Below are 21,920 nucleotides of genomic sequence, written 5' to 3' on the forward strand. Positions count from 1 at the left end.
TTGGTGTATGTGAATACGTTATTTTAAAGCGTACTCCTTTAAACGTCACTAAATACACTAACAGAAAAAAATCCCAACACCAAGAAGGAGTTGTGCGAGATAAACGAAAGTTGGTAGGCATGTTTCTATATCTGAATGGTGATGTCTATTCAGATATCGTCCCAGTAATGTGAGATTGGCGGTAGTAGTGAAAAGACGTGAATGCAAATCAGGTTTGCTTTAAATACACATTGCAACAGTTGTGTGCTTTAGTTATCATTGAGTTTAATGATTAGTGAGTTGATATTACTCAAGAATTCCTTTAAGACGATGAAGACGCCATTATCAACAGCTCACTGAATTTGAGTGAGGTCGTGTAATAGACTACAAAAAGATGGTAAAAAGATTTTGAATGAATGTAGCCACTATACATGATTGCTGACAGCAGGGTCCAGGGTATGTACAGTCGCAAGAAGACAGGGTTCCAGATGGCCACGTGACACTATCAAGAGGAGAGACTGTTTTACAGAGTGTAGAGTTGTTGCCTTGGTCTGCTATCTTACGAGATCTGTCTCCAATTGGGCATGTATAGGACACCATTGCCATCCACAACGAACCTAGGTCATCCACAACCAGCAATGTTAATCAATTAAAAACGTTATCTACACAAACGTATTCCCAAAATTTCACTACTCTACATTAATTAGTTTCCATCAGTGTAGTTAATTACCATTAAAACTAGAATTTATTAATACTACTGTACACTGTACTTGGCAAAGTTCTCAGATGGGTATTTAATTCCTTTTGATTCTCTATAAAGTTCTCAGTTCCTTGAAGGTCTCATTTCAGGCTATCTCTACAGTGACAGTTTTTGCAATTTTGTTTGTTATATTTGACCTGGTAATTATCACACTAAACGAAAATCAGGCGACAATATCATCAATGGTTGAGGGTTTTCACACAAGATCAGTGGTTGTCAGACTTGGGCCCATGGGCCGCGTGTGGACAAAACCAAGTACTTGTGCAGCATGAAGTTCTCAGCCATATTTTATAATAATATACATCTGGCAACTAACAACTACCATCAAGAGTTTCTCAGGAGTGTAGTTTTCCCACTTAGTGAAAAAACAAAACTACTTAAAAGACATTACTGTTTAAAGATGAGCTAAATTTTAACTGATGTTGGTGAATTAATCTGTGAGCTAAGTGAAGCTGGCTGCTTACATCAGGGGCATGGGGATAAGTAGCAAAGTGACTGTGTGGTTAGAGGATGTGAGAGGGAGAATGTTTTATGTCCATCTTTCAGCACTGACAAGTCATGATTATAACTGACTTAAAATCATCAGCCACTATGGTATAAATTTTGACTTGTAAGTAAGATGTGTGCATGAATATGAATTACAGAGATGACTGTCTCATTTTGATCTTACTATAGCTAGTCTATTGGGGTCTCATAAGATAGATTAACAATTAATAATAACATTGGTTCATATGCACCCGAAGAATGTCAGTATTGGCTCTTGAGCAAAAATGTTTGACTACTGTACACCAGATGGAGCATCAACAAGACATCAGTCCATGTAGCCCAGAACTAAATGGCGAAAGTGAGGTTGTGAGAGACCATCCTTGATACAACAAAAGTATGGTATTGGAATTAAATAACTAACAGTGATAAGGTTTATTAATGACCAAAGAAACCTTCATAATGAATGTTTTTGATAAACTGTGTATGGTAAATTGCTGAGAAATGCAACAACATTTCAAAACATCAGCATTTATTTGCTAGCGAAAATGTAGACATACAAAAAACATTTAAAACGAAATACATAGAGACTGTTTATCTTATCCATTATGGTTTTTCCCACATAGAAAATAACGTCATAAGCAACTGTTGGGTTGGGGTTGGGTTGTCTGGGGGAAGAGACCAAACAGCGAGGTCATGGGTCTCATCGGATTAGGGAAGGAAGTTGGCCATGCCCTTTCAAAGGAACCATCCCGGCATTTACCTGGAGCAATTTAGGGAAATCACGGAAAACCTAAATCAGGATGGCCGGACGCGGGGTTGAACTGTCGTCCGCCAAAATGCGAGTCCATTGTGCTAACCACTGCGCCACCTCACTCGGTAAAGCAACTGTATTTTTCATTCAATAGAGCTGACTTTTTCGTTTGATAAAAGGTTATTTAATGAAAATTGCTTCATCAATTTATGTTCTTAATATATATATATATATATATATATATATATATATATATATATATATATATATATATATATATATATATATATACGCTTGTCGGGATGTTGTAGGGCAGATTGTGCTGAGACATAAATGTTAAGAAAAAAATGCGATATGTTGCGCCGTTTCCGAGATATGTAGCTTAGAAGATAGCCAATCAGGTCATTTCGCACTCAGATTCAAAGGGCCTGCGAGGGGCAGTGTTGCCAAACGTATGTTTCATCATGTTGTAAGCATATGGCTATAAGGCTATGTATTAAAGGATGTGGCCTTATTGGGCGGTATGGCCTGGGGGTAGAAGGCTGAGCATGAGAAGTGCAAGATCCCGGGTTCGACCCCCAGCAGGATCGTTATTTTATTTTTATTTAACCAATTTGTTGTTGTTTTAACGTTTATGTATGAATTTCATGTTAGTAAAGGATTTGTACAACTTTTATTTACATAAAACCCATTGGCAATGGGCAAAAGTGCGTACATTTATTCCAACAGCTACAGCATCGATAATGTTCAATAATTGCTTATGATTGCATTGGACAAAGGTCTAACAATATGTAACTGTTTGGACATAATTATAGAAAAGCAGTAAAACTCATACATAGTCAATAGCCATACTTGTAACAAATACAGGGAAAATAATGATGAAAAAAATGAATACAACTGGTGTTTTGTCAGGAACAAAATGTAACAATAAATCTTCACAGTAGCTGCTCAAAGTGTCCTCCTCCAACCTGACGGCACGCATTGCAACGCTGCGTCATGGAGTCCACAAGTTTTCCGAAATCAAAGGTTTCCCTGATTTCATCAAAGGCTAAAATTATCCTTGCAAGAAGCTCTTCGATTGTGACTACTGGGATCGCGTAGACGATTTGTTTCATGTGCCCCCACAGATAAAAATCTAATGGCGTCAGATCTGGTGAACGAGCTGGCCAGGGAACTGGACCACCTCGGCCAATCCACCTTCGCGGATACAACGCATCTAAATGCTCACGTACTGCAGCAGCGAAGTGCGGCGGTGCGCCATCATGTTGGAACCACATTCCTTGCCGGACTGCCAGTGGAACGTCTTCTACATACAGCGGAACATTTTCATGGAATGCTAAATAAGTCTGTCCATTAAATGGGGGGGGGGGGGGGGGAGTAGGACGGGACTCACCAAACAGTCGCCCACGATACCTGCCCAGATGTTTACGCTAAACCTCTGCTGATATGATTTTACGTAAGTACCATGCGGGTTTGCATCCGTCCAAATGTGGCTTTTTCGGGAGTTGAATGGTCCTTCTCTGGTGAAACATGCCTCGTCAGTCCACAACACCATCCTTTCGAAATGCGGATATTCGTTACGTTTATTTAAATACCACACGGAATATTGGTAACGAGAGGGATAATCCCCTTCCACCACATCATGCACCTTCTGTAGGTGGTACGGAAATAGGTCTTCGTCGTGTAGGATGTCCAATACTACAGCGTGCGAAACCTGTAGCGACAAACAAACGGATTAATTTTACCATGTGCGGTTTGCAAGCATACATTAGAAACATCGGAATAACTTTACTTACCCCCAAAGCATTACCAATGGCCCTCGAGCTGGCACTAGGTGTTCCAGCAAACGTATCGAGAACGTTTTCTTCTAATTGAACATTCCACACATAGCGTTCTCGTCCAGCGTCAACATTTGTTACAGCAAAACTTCCGGTCTCCCTTAACCGTCTATCAATCGCTACGAAGGTATTCGCACACGGAATAACACGGTTGTTAAATCTTGCGTTGTAAACGTTGCGGGCCTCCGGTTCATTTTGACCCGCAGCGGCGTATGCTAAATGCATATCGGCGTATTCCTCGAAGGGTACCGATGTCGCGCCTAGTTACCACTACGTGTGTGTCAAGCCTACCTCCATTGTTGTTCTGTCACACCTGCTTCCGTGTACCTTCGCAGCTAGGTCTTCCGACAAAGATTGACTGAATATGTACGATTCCCGACGGTGATCGAATGACAAGCAGATAAAGGTTCACTACACAGGCCGAGACGATTGGAGTTGGATGTTGTCATAACCTAGATGGTACCGCACGGAATTGCTGACCTGTTGGTGCTGGGTTCGATCCCTGCTACAGGTGAATATTTTCCCGTGTTTGTATTTCTCTTTTGTTTGGTTTGAGCAAACCACATGGAGAATACGTTTGGCAACACCGCCCGTTCCAGGTTGTTTGAATTGAGCGCGAAACGACCTGATTGGCTAGCTTCTAAGCTACGTAACTCGGAAACTGCGCAACGTATCGAATTTTTTTCTTAACATTTATACATACAGTATATACCAATCTAGTTCTATTCAGTTAGCGTAAAACCTAAATCAGCTTATGCTTACAGATAACAGGCTTCTCTTACAGAAGAATGCTCAATGGAAAAATTTATCGAAGTTTAATGGAGTTTTTGCAATTTGTCATGAAAAAAAAAAATCGAAATACTAGAGAAAAAACTAAGTCAATGCAGAAGTGTGATATACACTATTATGACATGGGTGAGCTTCATTGCCTCTCATTTTGTGCCATTGACACCTGTTTGAACGCCACCATATTGAAAACATTGTGGAAAATTTTAACGTGATGTTCACTATCATTCGATGAAGGATAGAAAGTATGAAAGTGATTGACAAAATCGTCAAAAATAGTTTAGAACTTTCCAACTTCCTAATTAATAATTACTTAGCTACAGTAAAAAGTTAAAGTATGGTAGTAATATCGAAGGAAGTCACCAGACCACACGTACAGATAGCCCAAACCACTCCATATTTTTGATGCCAGAAACTGAAGAGGAAGTGACAAAGGTTATAAACTATCTAAAGGGAAAGAAATCTGCTGGGCATAATGAACCGTCAAACTATCTAATCAAGAAGGTGGCAGCAGAGATAATTACTCCACTATTGGATATTATCAAATGCTGTTTGTGTATTGTGTAAGTTTACATATTGCAACAGATTATGTACCATATTAAAAATAATTGTGCATTCACTGGACTCGCATGCAGGAGGACGACGGTTCAGATCCACTAGGACGGTTCCTTTGAAAGGGCACGGCCGATTTCCTCCCCCATCATTGACACAATCCGACCTTGTCATCTCGTTGTCGATGGCACGTTAAACCCAATCTTCCTTACTTTCATTTTCTTCAGTTGTACATTATGTAATTATGTATATACTGTGCAGGCTATGATACATATTTTCTGTGTAAGCTATTGTATGTGTATATTGTCTAGTGCAATGAAGTGTTGTGTGTTGTAAGTATTCTGTACAAAAGTTGATTTACGGTATCAGTAAAAATTACAATTACAGGTGATTAAGTCGAAACTGGTAATGATACCATTTGTGTTCACTAAAGCATATAGAAATCTTCACTATTTGAGTTTTCGCCATTTTCTCTGTTTTTCCCATTGTCGCCCGTTGACTGTATATCCAGTGTGTCATTTGGATTAAAAACATTATGTTTTATTTGGCCTTATCTGTAATCCGCGGGAAGCACATCGTATTCTTTTAATATACAAATAAGCATATAAAACATAGCACGTAAAAATGCATAAAAACTGTAATTCAAAGCACTTCTCTTAAAAATCATCAAATTCCGGGGATTTTTCATCCACAACGCAAGACATTTAGGTTTCTGGACGCTTACGTTGGCAATATCAACTTGGCAAGCCAGTATTGGATAATGCATACAACAGGTTAACCAACGTGACAATGCTGTGTCATAATGTGCTATTTTAGCCATCTTCTAATTTCGAGGCTGAAAATCACAACACTGACTTTTCTCAGTTGGTAACGCCGCAAGTTCTGTAGCAGACAGAAGTGCATGGTACGGTGTGCGTGTGTTGGGAAGTCATTGAGAAGGGGGTATAGATGTACGTGTAGCATGTGAATTGGAGTAAAAGGCTGTATTGTCTTGGTTTCGAAACAGGATTCGTTGCGTGATTAAGTTGGTATTGATGAGGTTAGTTGCAACTAAAGGACTTGTTTATATTTCTAAGGTTGTAGTGTCACCGGTTACTGTCATCATGCGTAAATAAACATAAAAATTACGCTTGTGGTGCCACACGGAAATCACCTTGCGGCTTTAGAAGTGTCGCTGCTTACGTGATGTGCTAATAATTAAATTATTTCACAGATTCAGTACATCGGCGGAGGAAGATGAATTTTGTTGCGCTTACCGCCTTTGTTTACTGCCTTGTTCTTGGAGCAGGAACTACTGCCAAGGAAAAGAAATCAAAGTCGGTAACGACATTAATAGATGCTAAATGGGAAATAACTCCCCTTGTCCTGGAAGTCGCGGAATATTTGGCCGACGAAAATGTGGCATATATGTGGGAATTTATCGATTCCATTTGTGGAATGGATTTGCCTCTTTCAGATATCAGTAAGTTAAGCTTTTCCATTTTTTTTTTGTTGTAGTCACAGCGTCTACAGCAGTATTAAAATTATTTTTGATGAAGCTTTTTTGTAAACATTGATGTCTTGCGTCGTCTTGAAATGATTTGAAACTGATTATCATATCTTTATGAACATTGCAATATTCTTATTATAGAGTTGTAGTAAAGTTTAATCCCCCCGTCAAAGTTCATGTTTAGGCATGGGACAGAGGCAGGAAAATAACAGGAATGAACCATTGTGCAGCACAAGCTTTGAAGTCAGTATAACATTTGAAAGGGAACGTTTCCTTAACCACTGTAGATGATTATTATTCTGTCTCATTTTGCAACAGTGTCTTATTGGTGGTTATGCTCTGAAGAAACTAAAGTGAAAGGAAGAAATTGAAGAATGCAGTAAGATTCATTATAGCAACAACAAGTATCATTACTGAAAACTACATTCATTTCTTTGGTTGATGTTTAATGGCAAACACCTTTGGCCATTATGGATTATGCAAACCAATGTCAGGTTGAGAGTAACTAGTGCTGCCAGTCTCATTTACTGTGAGGTTTGCACACGTCCTAGGAACTAGAATAAGACATGGAAATAAATAAAACATTGTAAGTTATAATTTTAGTATCCTCTCCAGGATCTTAAGAATTTAGCAATGTACTCCCTAAGGAGAAGAAAAAATATCTTTCGACCTTTAAGTGTGCAAGCTGCTGAATCATTCATTGGTGTGCCATTTCTGGCTCAGGGGAACCACAGTAATTATTGCATGTAGGTTCCTATGGATCTGGATGGGCATTCCATTAAGTCCTCAAGCTGTAAACTAGGTCTGCCATATTGTTAGATAAACCAGTGGCTATTCAGCTAGATATAAACTTGGTAAATTTACTCTGAAAAGCTTTTAAAAATAGTAAATTAACTGCAGAGGACAAATTTGTGGATAGTAATAAACTTTAAATAAATTGGGTATCCTGGCTCATCCCCCCCCCCCCCCTTCCCACCTCCACCAAACAAATGTCAGAGTAACCTCATTCTGAATAGATAAAGAATAAAAATTATGAGTGTCTATATCTGTATGGTATTAGATGGAACTGCTGTTAAGTTTGGTATATACAGTAGCAATTTTTAACTGTGGAAAACCACAAAGTAAGGCTGAATATATTGTCTAATGTATGCTTGTGTACTTATGGTGCAGTAAGGTTTTGTTAATGCCAAAGTTTCAGCCACATAGTTGTGGTAGATGATGGTGAAATAATTCAGTAGATATTAACAAAAATAACATATTTATTTGTAATTTGTAGCCCCCTCCCACCAATAATCGTTAGTCAATAAATAAGTTATACTTGTGGTAAGTGATACAAACTGTTCTTTCTTCCAATGTACTCAAGCAATAAAAACTTTGTGAATTCCTATCCAGTAAGTGCCTCCTCATATGGTCTCACCTATCACACAGAGCAGTTATGCAAGGAAGCAAGTGAAATTGGTATCCAGGAATGCAAACTCCTGCTTTTTGGGGTCAGCTGGCTGTGTGTGAATACTGAGACAGTGTCAAGCAGGATTACATTATGAAAATCGTGCACCTTGAAGCTGAGAGCTCTGTTGTTGCTGGAAGACCATTGAGATTTCAAAGTCGAATGGAATAAGCCTAGTAACTGCTCTAATTCAGGTTGTATTGCAGCCAGATGACTAGAGAAGGGTGCTTTGCACCATGTGTACTAGCAGCAGTGAATAGCTGTTCACACACTGCACTTCCACACATTAACTAGCGGATGGTGGTAATGAATCACCGTATCATGTGAAAGACAACCAATAGGACTTCCACCCTGCTCCCTTGGTCACCCCCACCCCACGTGATGCGTTTTTCCATGTGACACATTATATTAGGTTACCACAACCATTAGTTGGCTTTCACATTTGTTGGCTTTGCCGAGTCACAACCACATTGTCACCTTTCAACTTAACCTAGACCTCGGGCTGCACTAGGGATCAGTCTGTCATCACAATCAAGATTTCAGACTGTGTGGTCCAGTATCACATTTTAATAGGAGGATGGTATTGGGAAGTCAGTGACAGCTCTTCATCAAATGCTGTATGTGTGCAGAAAAATAAAATGTACCCCTCATTGTGTGTGATACTCTTCCTATGTGTTTCTGCCACACATTAGCACTTGGTTATGATGTTGAAGCTAGTGTTAAAAATTTTGCATGAAATAGAAAATCCTGGTTTTGGTGAAAGCTTGGTCTGTAGTGTAGCCATAGGTCTAGAGTCGGTTTAGAGATGATGATTTAGTCGAGAGTTGGTGAAGTCACTGAATGTGTATAGGAAACTTAGTGTTATGACAGAATCTGTAATTAGTAAAATTTTCTCGAGCTTCCAGCTGTGTTAAGTCGTTAAATGTAAACAAGCTTTTGGCCAAGAACCCCTCGGCCTTTGTCGATTGGTGACTGTCACATGATTGTTGCTGCCATCCTTATACAGGGTGTTACAAAAAGGTACGGCCAAACTTTCAGGAAACATTCCTCACACACAAAGAAAGAAAATATGTTATGTGGACATGTGTCTGGAAACGCTTACTTTCCATGTTAGAGCTCATTTTATTACTTCTCTTCAAGTCACATTAATCATGGAATGGAAACACACAGCAACAGGACGTTCCAGCGTGACTTCAAACACTTTGTTACAGGAAATGTTCAAAATGTCCTCCGTTAGCGAGGATACATGCATCCACCCTCCATCGCATGGAATCCCTGATGCAGCCCTGGAGAATGGCGTATTGTATCACAGCCGTCCACAATACGAGCATGAAGAGTCTCTACATTTGGTACCGGGGTTGCGTAGACAAGAGCTTTCAAATGCCCCCATAAATGAAAGTCAAGAGGGTTGAGGTCAGGATTGCGTGGAGGCCATGGAATTGGTCCGCCTCTACCAATCCATCAGTCACCGAATCTGTTGTTGAGAAGCGTACGAACACTTTGACTGAAATGTGCAGGAGCTCCATCGTGCATGAACCACATGTTGTGTCGTACTTGTAAAGGCACATGTTCTAGCAGCACAGGTAGAGTATCCCGTACGAAATTGTGGCGGTGAATCGAGGAAGTACAGTACATACTGACGAAACTAAAATGAGCTCTAACATGGAAATGTGCGTTTTCGGGCACATGTCCACATAACATCTTTTCTTTATTTGTGTGTGAGGATGCTTCCTGAAAGTTTGGCCATACCTTTTTGTAACACCCTGTATACCTACGCTGCCTTCTCTGATATCACAACAGTGCAAGGTACGTTACTGTTTCTGTTTGTGCATTCGCCATACCCACTTCGTCATTCTGATGACCGGGTCCCAAGCTGTGCTTAGCTGCAAGCCTCCATCTCATGTTAAAGGTATCATCAGATAATTTCATCCTGGTTGCTTCTTTCGTGACATGCTATCCTAGAAAACATTGGTCCATTTAATAACGGATGTCTCATTGCATGCAATCCAGTGGCCACTTTCCAAGGCATGTTCTGCCACTACTCATTTCTTAGATACTAGAAACACCTCTTGTGTTCTACTTGGTTCCTTTCAAGGCTACTCACAGTCTCCTTGATTTAAAACTATCCACACCCACACAGTATTTTATACACCCCTGACATTCTGAGGCTACATAATCTTTCACAGGCCCATAATTTGTCAGATTTGTGCTTGAGTTGTAAGGACTGAAGGGATTTTATGCCTCTTTAGGCACTGGCTAAGCTTTCTTGTTTCTGAGTTACAGACGACAAAAATGTGAGCTTTTTTTGTGTTATCTTCTGGCGTCTTCTGCTTATTTGTCTTCCTAGAGATGGGTTGTGAAATCTTTCATTTGCTGTAGCTATTTTCCTTTAATACTGTCTGTAAGTAGTTCTGTTCCTTTGGCTTTCAGTGTCTGAAATGACTTCTGGTCAATGTACCAAGTTCCTTGGAACAGAAAATTACTGTGATGGGTAGTGGTGGTACTATTTTCAACATGAAAACAAGAAACATTGATAGAGATGCCATGTCGGCACTTTATTTCATTGCCATGTAATATGTTTTGCTGCACAATGGTGTTGAACTAGAAGTTCACAAGTTCTTTGTGAAACGGCAGAACAAATTTGCGAGATGAAAGCTGCATTGTTACACAGTGTAAGCTACTAACGCCAGACATCACAAGAATTGAACACAATCTCCTTTGCCTTAATGGAACAGTGCCAACTATGACATGAAGATACTGTTGATGCTTGCAGGGGAGATGTACAGAAAACTATCATGGGACTTCATCAACCGAATTAATGACCTATGCCATGAAGAAGAGTATATAATGGTGAGCTTTGATTTGGACTCGTTCATCACGTGCATTCCAATTAAAGGCTCCATAGATCTGCTCTCCCATTTCTTTGACAAAACTGGTGTGGATTTATTTAAGCATACTTTTTTTGTGTAATGGAGAATATTTTAACCAGGCTGGCAGCATTGCAAAGGGAAGCCCATTGGCTCCAGTTATAGGCAATGTACTCATGGGGTACTTTGGATGACATTGCCTGGGACACAGCTGCAGCAAAACCTAGTTGTTTTTATTGTTCCATCAGTGACACATTCGTCATGTGGCCTCGTGGATGTGAAAAGCTGGGAGAATTCCTTGACCACATAACATCCATGACAACACAAAGTTCACAGTAGAGGTAGACGGATGGTGCCTTGCCACTCTTTGACGTCCTTGTGTGTCGAATGGCAAATGGATATTGCAGCCACAGTGTTTACTGGAAACCCACCTACACAGACTGGTATCAGCGTGCTACCAGCTTTCGCCGTCCATTGCAGAAAAGTTTCTGTTCTGAGGACCTTGGTACATTGAGTGGATGCTGTTTCAGACACTAAAAACCTGCCAAAAGAATTGAAGCATTTCCTGAAACTGACTACTTTCTGACAGATTTCTCAAGCCACCTCACAAAACGTGTAAGAAGAAACTGCCAGTGATATGGAAAAGCTTGCATTTTTGCTGTTCTATCTGTTAGTAACAGGAGAGATTAGCCAGTTCCTAAAGAGGAATAAAATTGATTCAATCTTCAGGACTCCATCAAAAATTTATGGGGCTCTTGAAAGAGAATGTTGGCCTCGGAACACTAGGGGTGTATAACATACCTTGTGGGTGTGGACAGTCTTGCGTCAGACAGCCCATGTGTACCATTTAACAGAGCTGTGTAGAATGCAAGAGGTGTTCTCACCTACAGTATCCTCCGAAATCAGTGGTGACAGAACATACCATGGCAAGTTGACACCGAAGTGCATTCAATGAGACATCTGTTATGAGATGGACTGATGGTTTCTGAGATAGTATCATAAAAGAAACAATAGAGATAAAGCTTTCTGACAATATTCTTAATAAAATCAGTGGCGTGCAGCCATCAGAATGTTGAAGCTGGCGTGGGTGTGCGACAAAAACATTACCATATATGGCGTGGGAGTGAGCACCAATGATATTGCAAAGGATGGCATGGCTCTTTAAGGATGGCAGCAGTAATTACGCAACAGTAATCACTTAACAATGGCCAAGGAGTTCTTGGTCAAAAGTTCATGGACGTTTAACTACATGATGTGGCTGGAAGCTCGAAAAAATTTTACAGGTGTGTGCCACTGTGAAACCATGCATTTGTACAAAATCTGTAAAGTAGTTGAGGTGTGCATTTTGTAGAAAGATGGTAATTTTATTTGCCATGAGAAAAAAGTGTGTTTTTACCCAAAATGCAATATTTTATCTTAACAGACAATGCTTTGTTATGAACTTATATTATTTTCCATGATCAAAAGTACGGGGTGTTCTTGTGTGACGAAAGCACAGTATAGAAACCAGTAATGGAAACGCTGCCTCTGGTTGCTGCATAGTCTGTGGCCTGATACTTGAATTCTGGCAGGTGGTGTGACCAAACTAAAGGAGTTGGCAGAGCCTTTGGAAGCAATTTCGAGAATGTCAGTGTGCCATTTAGCAGTTCAGACTAGTGTGTGAGCAGCTTCTGCTGTCAGAGCTGTGTACAAATTCCCTCTGAAACCTTACAAAGTAATGGCAGTCCATCAGCTTATCAGTTCAGTACTGCAACTGGTTGTTGTAGTTTGTGCCTGCCAGAGAGGCTGACCCTTAAATTTTCATTTGATCTGATGGAACATGGTTGCATTTATCAGGCTACTCTAACTCTCAGGCCAGTGGACTCCAGAGAGATGGACATCCTTATCAGTTACCTCAAGATTCCCTATGTGACATCAGAACAAGAATGTGGTTTGCAGTTAGTGCAACAGCAACTAATGACTGAATCTTTTTCCACTAAAACATAAAATCTGCCAAGTTTGTGAAAAATATATCGCATTCTTTCTTTTTTGTGTAAGTAACAGCTTGTCAGACAACTTTGAACAAGAAAATGTTCATAGATACATGAACACCAGTTTAGGTACTACCACGTCCTCACAGCGCAAGCAGCACATTGGAATTAGTATTGCATTCACAATGCCTACTACACAATAATACGTTGGCGCAGTGCACTGTATTTTTTCTTAGCTTAGTTTAGCAATGGGTAGGCCATTTCAGCTCAAATCATACAGGTCAAGAGTGAATGTGTCACACAGTTATTTCAAAGTTTTCTGTAAAAATATATGTTGACGTACAAGGCACCTCTCAAAAACTAAAATTTTCTGATTTTTTGTTAATGTTTTTTGGACCTCTCTAAATGAGAGTATTTGTAAAAATGTCAAGAAGAAAGGGAAAATAGAAAATCTGTAATAAAAAACTAGAAGCGGGAGAGATCTGAAACTATTTTTAAACAAAACCTTGTTCACAGTACTATCAGACATGATTAATACATACACATTTCTGAGTTTTTTATCTTTAATTTGGAAAACAAACTAAAAAAATTGTAACTTTTAGCAAACTTCAAAATCATGTTTTGAAAATATGGACAGTCACAGGGTGTTAACTGTCTTGAGAAATGGTAATTCTGTCACCTATGACCGTAATTCCTGCATTTCTTAAATTATCAAAATATTTCTAAATAAAGATGGACATTCTGATTTTTTTTGATTCTTTATAAATTATCTTCTCTAAAAACCCCCATCCTGAATATTCTAAAACTTGTGTGGTATGTTGAGTGGTCATTGTTCTAATGGAAGGTACAGTGAGAGGGGGCAATATTTTGCAGTGCAGCATTTGAAAAAAAAATTGTGTTAGAACTAACACTCTCAAGGTCAAAAAAGCCAGGACACTTAAAAATTTAAATTCACTGCTGATGTTGATTAAATGTAACGCAAAACTTGTATGTCGTAATGAAAATAATTATTTTACAGCCTTATAATTAAAAATTAGATACAGAAACTAGCTTTGTACATACATTTTTCTGTTTTTGATATTATTCACGAATTTTTATTGTCTTTTGTTGTGATTTGACTTCTTTATAACATTCCAGGAACTAAAATTGCTTACACTGTAACACTGCACTGTTGAGAAAGGTTCATTTGTTTTTTCATCTGCTCCTCATTGAACTTGTGTAGCTGACCTGAATTTTCACATGGACAACAATGGTCCAACAAGAGCAGGACCTGGGAAATGGGAACTGCACATTTGAAAGAATTTGCTGGACCATCCTGTGTCATAAAGGAGATTGTTACCTCTTGCAGCTCATGATATTTATTTGTCCCAACCACCACTGATTGTCATACATACAAGAAATTAAGTTGCTCACAACAAAATCTTCTAAAGTACTCTGAGATCTCTGCATTTCACACACAGTAACAGGCCGCATTTTGCCGATAACTGTTTTTGCAATGTATGTGCCATTCCAGGATGTAACCCAGCGACAACTTGACTGAATTCCTATCATTGGCTTCATAGCAGACCACTTTTGTCTCTCTCTCTCTCTCTTTTATTTTATTATTTTTTAAACAGAATTCCAATAATGTACTTTCATTTAGAAATGAGATTTTGGTGTTTTGTAGTAATTTTGATATGGGCGGTACAAATCCAATAGCATCTCGTATAGCATCAATAGCTTCATGCTGGAGATTAAATCTTGTTACAAGATGTTTACAAATACCTCCTACCCATCACATGCACTTTTTTCATGACCTATTGCTGAAAATATCAATTTCTTTTGTCTTAATTCCTGTACATTGTTTTCCAAACTCATAAAACGGAAAGCAGTTTTCAAAATGAGATGCTGCACCATCTCTCAAGCAAGCATGATTAGGAAATGTATGACCTCTATATGCTATGTCATTAATTATCATACTGATGGCATAGCATACATGTGCACTGTAATGGATGAGGTCATTACTGACAGTAGCAAAACAATGTGGTGTTCCAAGGAAGCGAGCAACAAATATTAATATTGACACTAATGAAGTGTGTCAGAGGTAACTTTGAACTTCATCTGCAAAGCAATAAACTGGTTCTCAGCAAAGTAGAAATGAAGAACTAATGTCAGTATTCATAGCTGTGACTGATTTTACTTCTGCTGTGGTCTCCCGATATGATGGTGAGATACACCTTTCATGACCCAATGCCTAACCTCTGTAATGAACTTCCTTAGTGCCACTCTTTTTTCCATCACCTCTCCTATCTCCCACAATGTGTTGGTTACATGATGGTCAATATCCTGAAGGTGTAATGCTTAGACAGTCATCCCTTCAGTGCCAGGACACACTGTACACTCCTGCAACCAAAATTTGTTTTCTGACTCTTGACATACACACAAAAGCATCGGGTCCATCACTGTGTACTTCTTCCTTGTGACCCTAGTTATGATGAAACAAAGAAGTTTCAAATTAGTGTAGTAAATACTTCCTTCACTGGCTGGCATTTTACCCATTTTGGTCGTAAGGAGTAGAATTTTGTGGGACTAATTTTTAAATTTGGGTTCTCCTTTCCCATTAGAAGATAGGCTTCTCTTACTGATCTTGTAATATATCTTTTTACCTTTTTAAATTTTTCAACATTTTGACTAACAGAGAGAACATCAGCCTGATTAGGAGTTTTTCTGCTGCAATCTTTGTCATCACTTAGGTAATATTCCAGAGCAACATTAAGCATATCATCTTGTAATGGATGCCAACAGTAGGAATCTGGGTATGCCAAAATGCCTTTTCATTCTTTATTTTATGAGCTTTTGACATTAAATAATGTGAGGAAGTGGGTATGTATTTGTGTATCTGCTGCTTTGAATAGCTATCTGATATTCTTGTCAGTAACTGTACCATCTCCGTATAGGTGGGTGCTGAGATAGGAGTGTTTAGGAATGAAACCACACATCACGTTGGGTGAACACTTCGCTATCTTCAGGCTCTGTGTCAAGTGCATCTACATTATACACTTCACAATGTTTTGAAGATGTTGGTTGCGTAAAACTTATTTAAAGTTCTTCAACTTTTCTTTGTACATACCATTTTATTCTTGTGCTTATTATCTTGCCTGGGCATTTAAGGGCTACAACAGAAATGTTAACATTCAACACATCAACTACTTTGTACCAAGGAACATAAACATCTGCACTGTCTTCTTCAGTTTCACATTCCAGTGATGGTGATCATTCAGGTGGGTTATCACTAAATTTCTTATTGTAGCAAACATAGCATTTCCTGCAGAATGGATTTGATGGTAACACTGTTAGCTGAGGACAAAGATATTTCTGCAATACGTTTCATAGATTTCCAACAATTGTGAAGCATTTTTAATTTTTCTTGAACACCACCTTGCCTTTTTTCACAGTCCACACACCTCACCCTTTCGCAACTGTATGTCTTCACTGACACTGTATCTAAGAAAAAGTTTAAACCAAACACAAATTCTGTGCAGAATGATTCATGTGGAAGTTCTCACTCATTTGCTATAAACAGAAGAGAGCTGGAAACAGTGATGCCAACACACATATTGTACACTAGAAATTCGGTGATGCAAAATAGCAGAATGTAGAAAATTTCTAACACTTTACACAGAAAAATGTTACCCACTTTGATTGTAGTAACTACTAACACATTAACCAAACAATATATTGTGCAATTTTCATAAGTTTTCTAATGGGGGTTTTCTAGTAAATAATTTGTAAAAACTAGTAAAAATGCAATTTTTAAATTTTTGGTAATACATATTTATATAATACAGATAGAAGGAGCAGGGAGGGTGTTTTTTATAATTATGTCAGTTATATCTGGAAAGATAGCAAGGAAGTTAGCATTTATAGCTTTCCAAATTAGAAAAAAAATTAAGTAGAAAAATTAAACTTTTTAAAATTTTCTTCTTAAATTTGTGAAGTTAAAAGAGACCATGTAAGAGCATGAGTGCGAATGTTGGCTGAATTTGAACATAAAAAGAGGGAGCTTTAAAGAAAAACATCTGCCAGGTTTCCAGTAACTTTGGTTTATTAATTAATTTCTTTTAGTTCCCTACTGTTCTAACCCCCCAGGGTGGCTCACGGTTCTTTTGTGAGTTTGTACATGGTGCTCACAGGGCCTCAAGTTATTGCGGCCCATTCTTTTCTACCTAGTGCACTTCCTTCCCTGTGCCTGTCCGTCCCCGTCCTTCCCCGCTGCTTCCTCCCTCCCATCTCTCGGTGTTCTTACATATGTTGATCTGGCTACGCACCTGGTATCCTATATTCCTTGTGGTTTTGTTCCCCTCGCCTTTCTTTTTCATCCTTCCTTTTTGGTGTTTTTGGTACTCTTTTGGGGTTTGATCTCCACTTCTAAATTTTCTCTCCATAGTGTGAGCAATTTGGGGAAGAACTACCTCCCTAGTGTCTGTTGCGTGGATTCCTCTAGCCTATCCTTCACCCTTCCTTCTCTGCTGTAGCCCCCCTCTATTCTGCTAGGTCACCAGCACGTGTAGCCAGTCCATGTGATGGGGCTGTTATGAACCCATCTATCTCAGCCTGCTGACAACACAGGGATAACACTTCTGATACCAGAGCTGTTGCCTCCCCATGTATGCCTAGGAGTGGTTGCTTGTTATTCGGGAGCAGTGGAACCCTAGCAATGGCAGCTATGCCAAACTGACCTTGCTGTGGCTGGGTGGTGCCCATGGGATGAGTCCCTGATTGTTGTGGTTGGTATCAGAGCACATGCTTTGCGTATGAAACGTATCAAGCTCCAAAAATGTAGCTGTTCTTCTACGGCCATCTCTTTGGTTGGTAACAGATTATTGAATACTGCTTTTTATGACACTACAGCCTTTCCTTCCTGGGAGGAGGGCAAGGCTTGCTGGCTTGTAGTGAAACACTTTTCCCGCTACCTGGTCTGGATGGGGACACATTAACTGCCACAAAGCCATTCTTTTTTGTGGAAAATGTTGTAAACAAGTTTGGCAAAGTGGAGTTTCTCAGGGAGATGTGGTTAGGTTCCCTGTTGATTAAAACTTTTTTTGCCGCCCAATGTGCAGCCCTTTGTGCTTGTGATCATCTTAGCAATATCCAGGTATCCATTAGATGTCCCCAATCTTTGGATATGGTTTAGGGGGTAATTTTTCATAGGGACCTCATCCTTGAAGCTGATGAGGAACTCTGGGCCATTCTGGAACAAAGGGGCATTCATTTTGTATGGAATGTGCAGAAAGGTCATAAGAACAATCACACTGATACCAATGCCTTTATTTGACTTTTGAGGCCAAGGTTATGTGTTATCGGTGTTACGTGAAGCTGTACCTCCTACCACCCACGAGATGCTTTCGGTGCTTGCGTTTTGGGCATGTCTTCCTGATGTACAGTGGATTCTCTATGTAGTGAATGTGGATGCCCAGTCCATCAGGGGAGCTCCTGTGTACCACCACTCATGTGTTAGTTTTTATGACTGTCACCCTGTACGCCCTACAGATTGCCTGGCTTATAAGAAAGTAAAAAAGATACAAGAGTATAAGTCCCTTGATCAGTTTATCTTACACTGATGCTCATCATAAAATATGACGAACTTCATCCTGTGTTGATGACTTCTACTTTTGTCTCTGTCATGTCTTTTCCTCCCTCTCCCCCTTCCTTACCTCAGTCCCATCCTCCTCTCCTCTTCCCTCTCCTGCAGTTCCCGCGCCATCCCTTCTGGATGCAGCTCCCCTTCTCTGGCCAAAGAAGTGTCCCCCTTTTTTGGCACCTGCTGGTGATGGAGCTCCCTCCTGGGATCCCTCCCTCCAGGGATCCCTCCCTCCAGCATATCTAGACCAGAGACTATTGTAACTCGACCATGGTACACACAGTCTATTTCTTTTCTGGCCTTCACACAAGCCTGCTCTCCATGCCCTACCCTCCTCAACCTGTGAAGGAGAAGAAGAAAAAACATAAGTTCAGAACAAAGACGACCCCTCCCCCGGTTCCCCTGGAGGTGCCATCCCCACCCCTCGAAACCTGAGTCTGACCTCGTATTAATCGATGTCACACTGTTGGATGACAATCTGTGGTGAGACTGGCTCCAGTTCATTGGCCTCCCATTTGGTTACCCATTCTTTGCTTATTTAATACAACTGTAATGGATACTACCATGACCTCCCAGAGTTGCAGTCCCTTATTGCCTTTTACTTGACAGCTTGTATCATTCTCCAGGAATCGCATTTTACTGGTGCTCACTGTGGGTCCCGTGCTTTGTTGGAACCAGATTGGCCCATTGAGGGCTTTCGGTGGTGTTTGCACGTTGGTCCATATGGATATTGTTAGTACAATGATCACACTTCGTACCACATTGGAAGTAATTGCTGTCCAGGTCCACCGCAGTCACAGTTTGCAGTCTCTCTCTCCCCTGACACGCCACCTTCATCTGCTGCCCTCCTTCCAGAACTCCCCCCCTCCCTCCCTCCCTTCCTCCTCCTTATGGAGTTGAATGCTCATCACTCTTTGTGGAGAAGTACTTCCTTGTCTCATCTGGGGCTCCTCATCAACCAATTTCTTGTGGTCCATGATTTGTGCCTTCTTAATGATTGTTCCTCTATTCATTTTAATGCCACATATGTCACATTGTCTGCCATTGAACTTTCACTCTCTTTGTGTCCCCTTCTTTGAGCGACATAATTGGCAGGGAGGGATAAAGGTTCACCATATTCACCATAGAAGAGTTCCACAAGGGAGGTGCAAAGATCCTCTTTGTAGGCTGTGTGTATTTGCAGCAACACCAACAGATGGGCCTCAGTCCATGATTCATATTGGCATATCGGAGTGGCCTTGATGATCTGGTGCCAGCATTCGACCAGCTCGTTGGTGCGCGGATGGTATGCTGTTGAGTGCTATCAGTGGGTGGTACATAGGTTACACAGTTTCGTAAGGCGGACTTGATCACTCATAATAGAAACCATGTAACCAAATTGGGAGATCCAAATACCAACAAACACTTTGGTACTCTCTCTGCCATGATCTCTGATGGATGTGGTTTCCACCCATTGTGTAATTCTGTCTGTGATGGAGAGGACACATCAGAAGCCTCTGGCTTTGGGAGTGGCCTAATGAGGACTATGTGACTGTGTTGGAAACAGCCACAAGGAATCTCAATTATGCTGAGTGGAGTCTGCACACAGTGGCAGACTTTACTCCTTTGCCAGGCTCCAGGCTGGTTGTAGTCTGTGTGATGCGGTCATGGATATTCTGGGCAGGTAGTCAGCGATGTCATTTTCCACACCTCTAAGGTGTCTGATATCGGTAGTACATTGGTGGTGACAGAAGCATCAGGGGACAGAATCAGTTGATGGGTGTTTGATGGCACCTACAAGGGGACAGTGACCTGTATAGATAGTTGAGGAATCAGCCTTTAAAATCGTCCTGAAATTAATGTAGGACTTTGTACACTGTAAACAGTTCATGGTCAAAGGCAGACCATTTTTGTCAGGAATTAGACAGTTTCTGTGAGAAGAAGTGCAAGGATTGGTTAACACTCCAAAGTTTCTATTGTAGGATGCCCCCGATAGCATAGTAACTTGCATCCATGGTGATTGAAATGTGGGCATTAGGAGAAGGCTGGGCTAGAGTGGTAGCCTATGTGAGGTCATCTTTGATGTTGTTGAATACTAATTGTGTACATGGAGTCCAGTCGTGCCTACGTTTACTGGTTTTATTTTTGGCTGACAGTACCTCGGTTAGAGGTAGAAGGGTGGCACAGCATTAAGGATGTGGCGTTGGTAGAAGCTTATCATTCCTAAGGATGCCATAATTTATGGTAGTCCGCGGGTGATGGTATTGATCTGGTTTGGTCCGTTTTTTCAGATGATGTGAGGATATCCTTGGTGTCAATGAGGTGGCCGATGTACATTACCTTGCATTGTTGCAACTGACACTTGACATCATTATCTGTCCGTTCTGTGCTTGTGTGTCAAACTAGTTTGAGATGGTGCTCGTGCTCTTCTGATGTAGAGAAAATTATCATATTGTCGCAGTGTGTGTAACAGAAGGGCAGTTTGAACAGTATGCCGTTGAGAAAACACTACAAAGTTTGTGCTGTGTTTTAAGAATCCATACAGCATGAATAGAAATTCAAACAGGCTGAGTGGCATAGTAATAGCTGTGTTTGGAGTGTCTTCCTCACTCATAGGAATTTGTAAGTATGTTTTCTTGCAGTCTACCACCCTGAAAATTGATGCGCCTGTGAGAGTTTATGCAAGTCTTGCATGTTAGGAATCGGTTAACTGTCAATTATGATGCATCACAGCAAACATGCCAAGCACAGTCTTTCATTAGGACAAGCTCAAAGATAATGCCCAAGCACTATCGGAGGGGTGGACAGTCCCTGCTTTCAGTAATACATCTGCGGCAGCCTTTGCTGAATGTAGTTTGTGTGGAGGTAGGCTGTGTTATAGGCATCCAGCAGATGGCTCTGGGGTGGTGACTATGTGGTGTACCACTCCATAACAGATAGCGCTGTGTGCGAGGGATGTAGGGATACATGAGGGTGGCATCTGGGTTGCGCTGGCAGATTCATGCACAGTATTTTATAGTACCACTTCACTAGCCTTGTGCTTGACATCCTGTGGGCTGGTTGAGTCAGTCTGCGAGGTGCGCTGTGACTCTGTTAAGTGAGGGGCACGGGGTGGGGGGAGTGACAGAGTGAGAGTGAGAGTGAGAGAGGGAGAGAGAGAGAGAGAGAGAGAGAGAGAGAGAGAGAGAGAGAGAGAGAGAGAGAGAGAGAGACGGGGGGGGGGGGGGGGGGGTTGAACTCAACATAGGTGAGGGGTGTGACATCGATGTAAATTGGCGAGATTGCACTGTGCTTCCTGCAGTGCAGCAATAGCTGTAGCAATATGCCAGCAAAGGTCATATTTTACATGACATGTATGAGTGTTGGAAATGTGTTTGTAAAAATACAGTGTCTGGA

General features: G+C 40.6%; 1 protein-coding gene across 1 annotated transcript in view; it reads left to right on the forward strand.

Annotated features, from left to right (window-relative positions):
• Positions 1-6,040: 6,040 nt before the first annotated feature.
• Positions 6,041-21,920, forward strand: part of LOC124595455 (UDP-glucose:glycoprotein glucosyltransferase) — a 127,611-nt gene continuing 111,731 nt past the window's right edge. The window contains exons 1-2 of the mRNA XM_047134202.1: positions 6,041-6,191; positions 6,366-6,614. Of these exons, the coding sequence (XP_046990158.1) occupies positions 6,389-6,614 (226 nt within the window). The 5' untranslated portion in view covers positions 6,041-6,191; positions 6,366-6,388. The remainder of the gene's footprint in view (positions 6,192-6,365; positions 6,615-21,920) is intronic.

This window comes from Schistocerca americana, chromosome 2 (assembly GCF_021461395.2).
Source record: "Schistocerca americana isolate TAMUIC-IGC-003095 chromosome 2, iqSchAmer2.1, whole genome shotgun sequence".
Classification (NCBI taxonomy): Eukaryota; Metazoa; Arthropoda; class Insecta; order Orthoptera; family Acrididae; genus Schistocerca; species Schistocerca americana.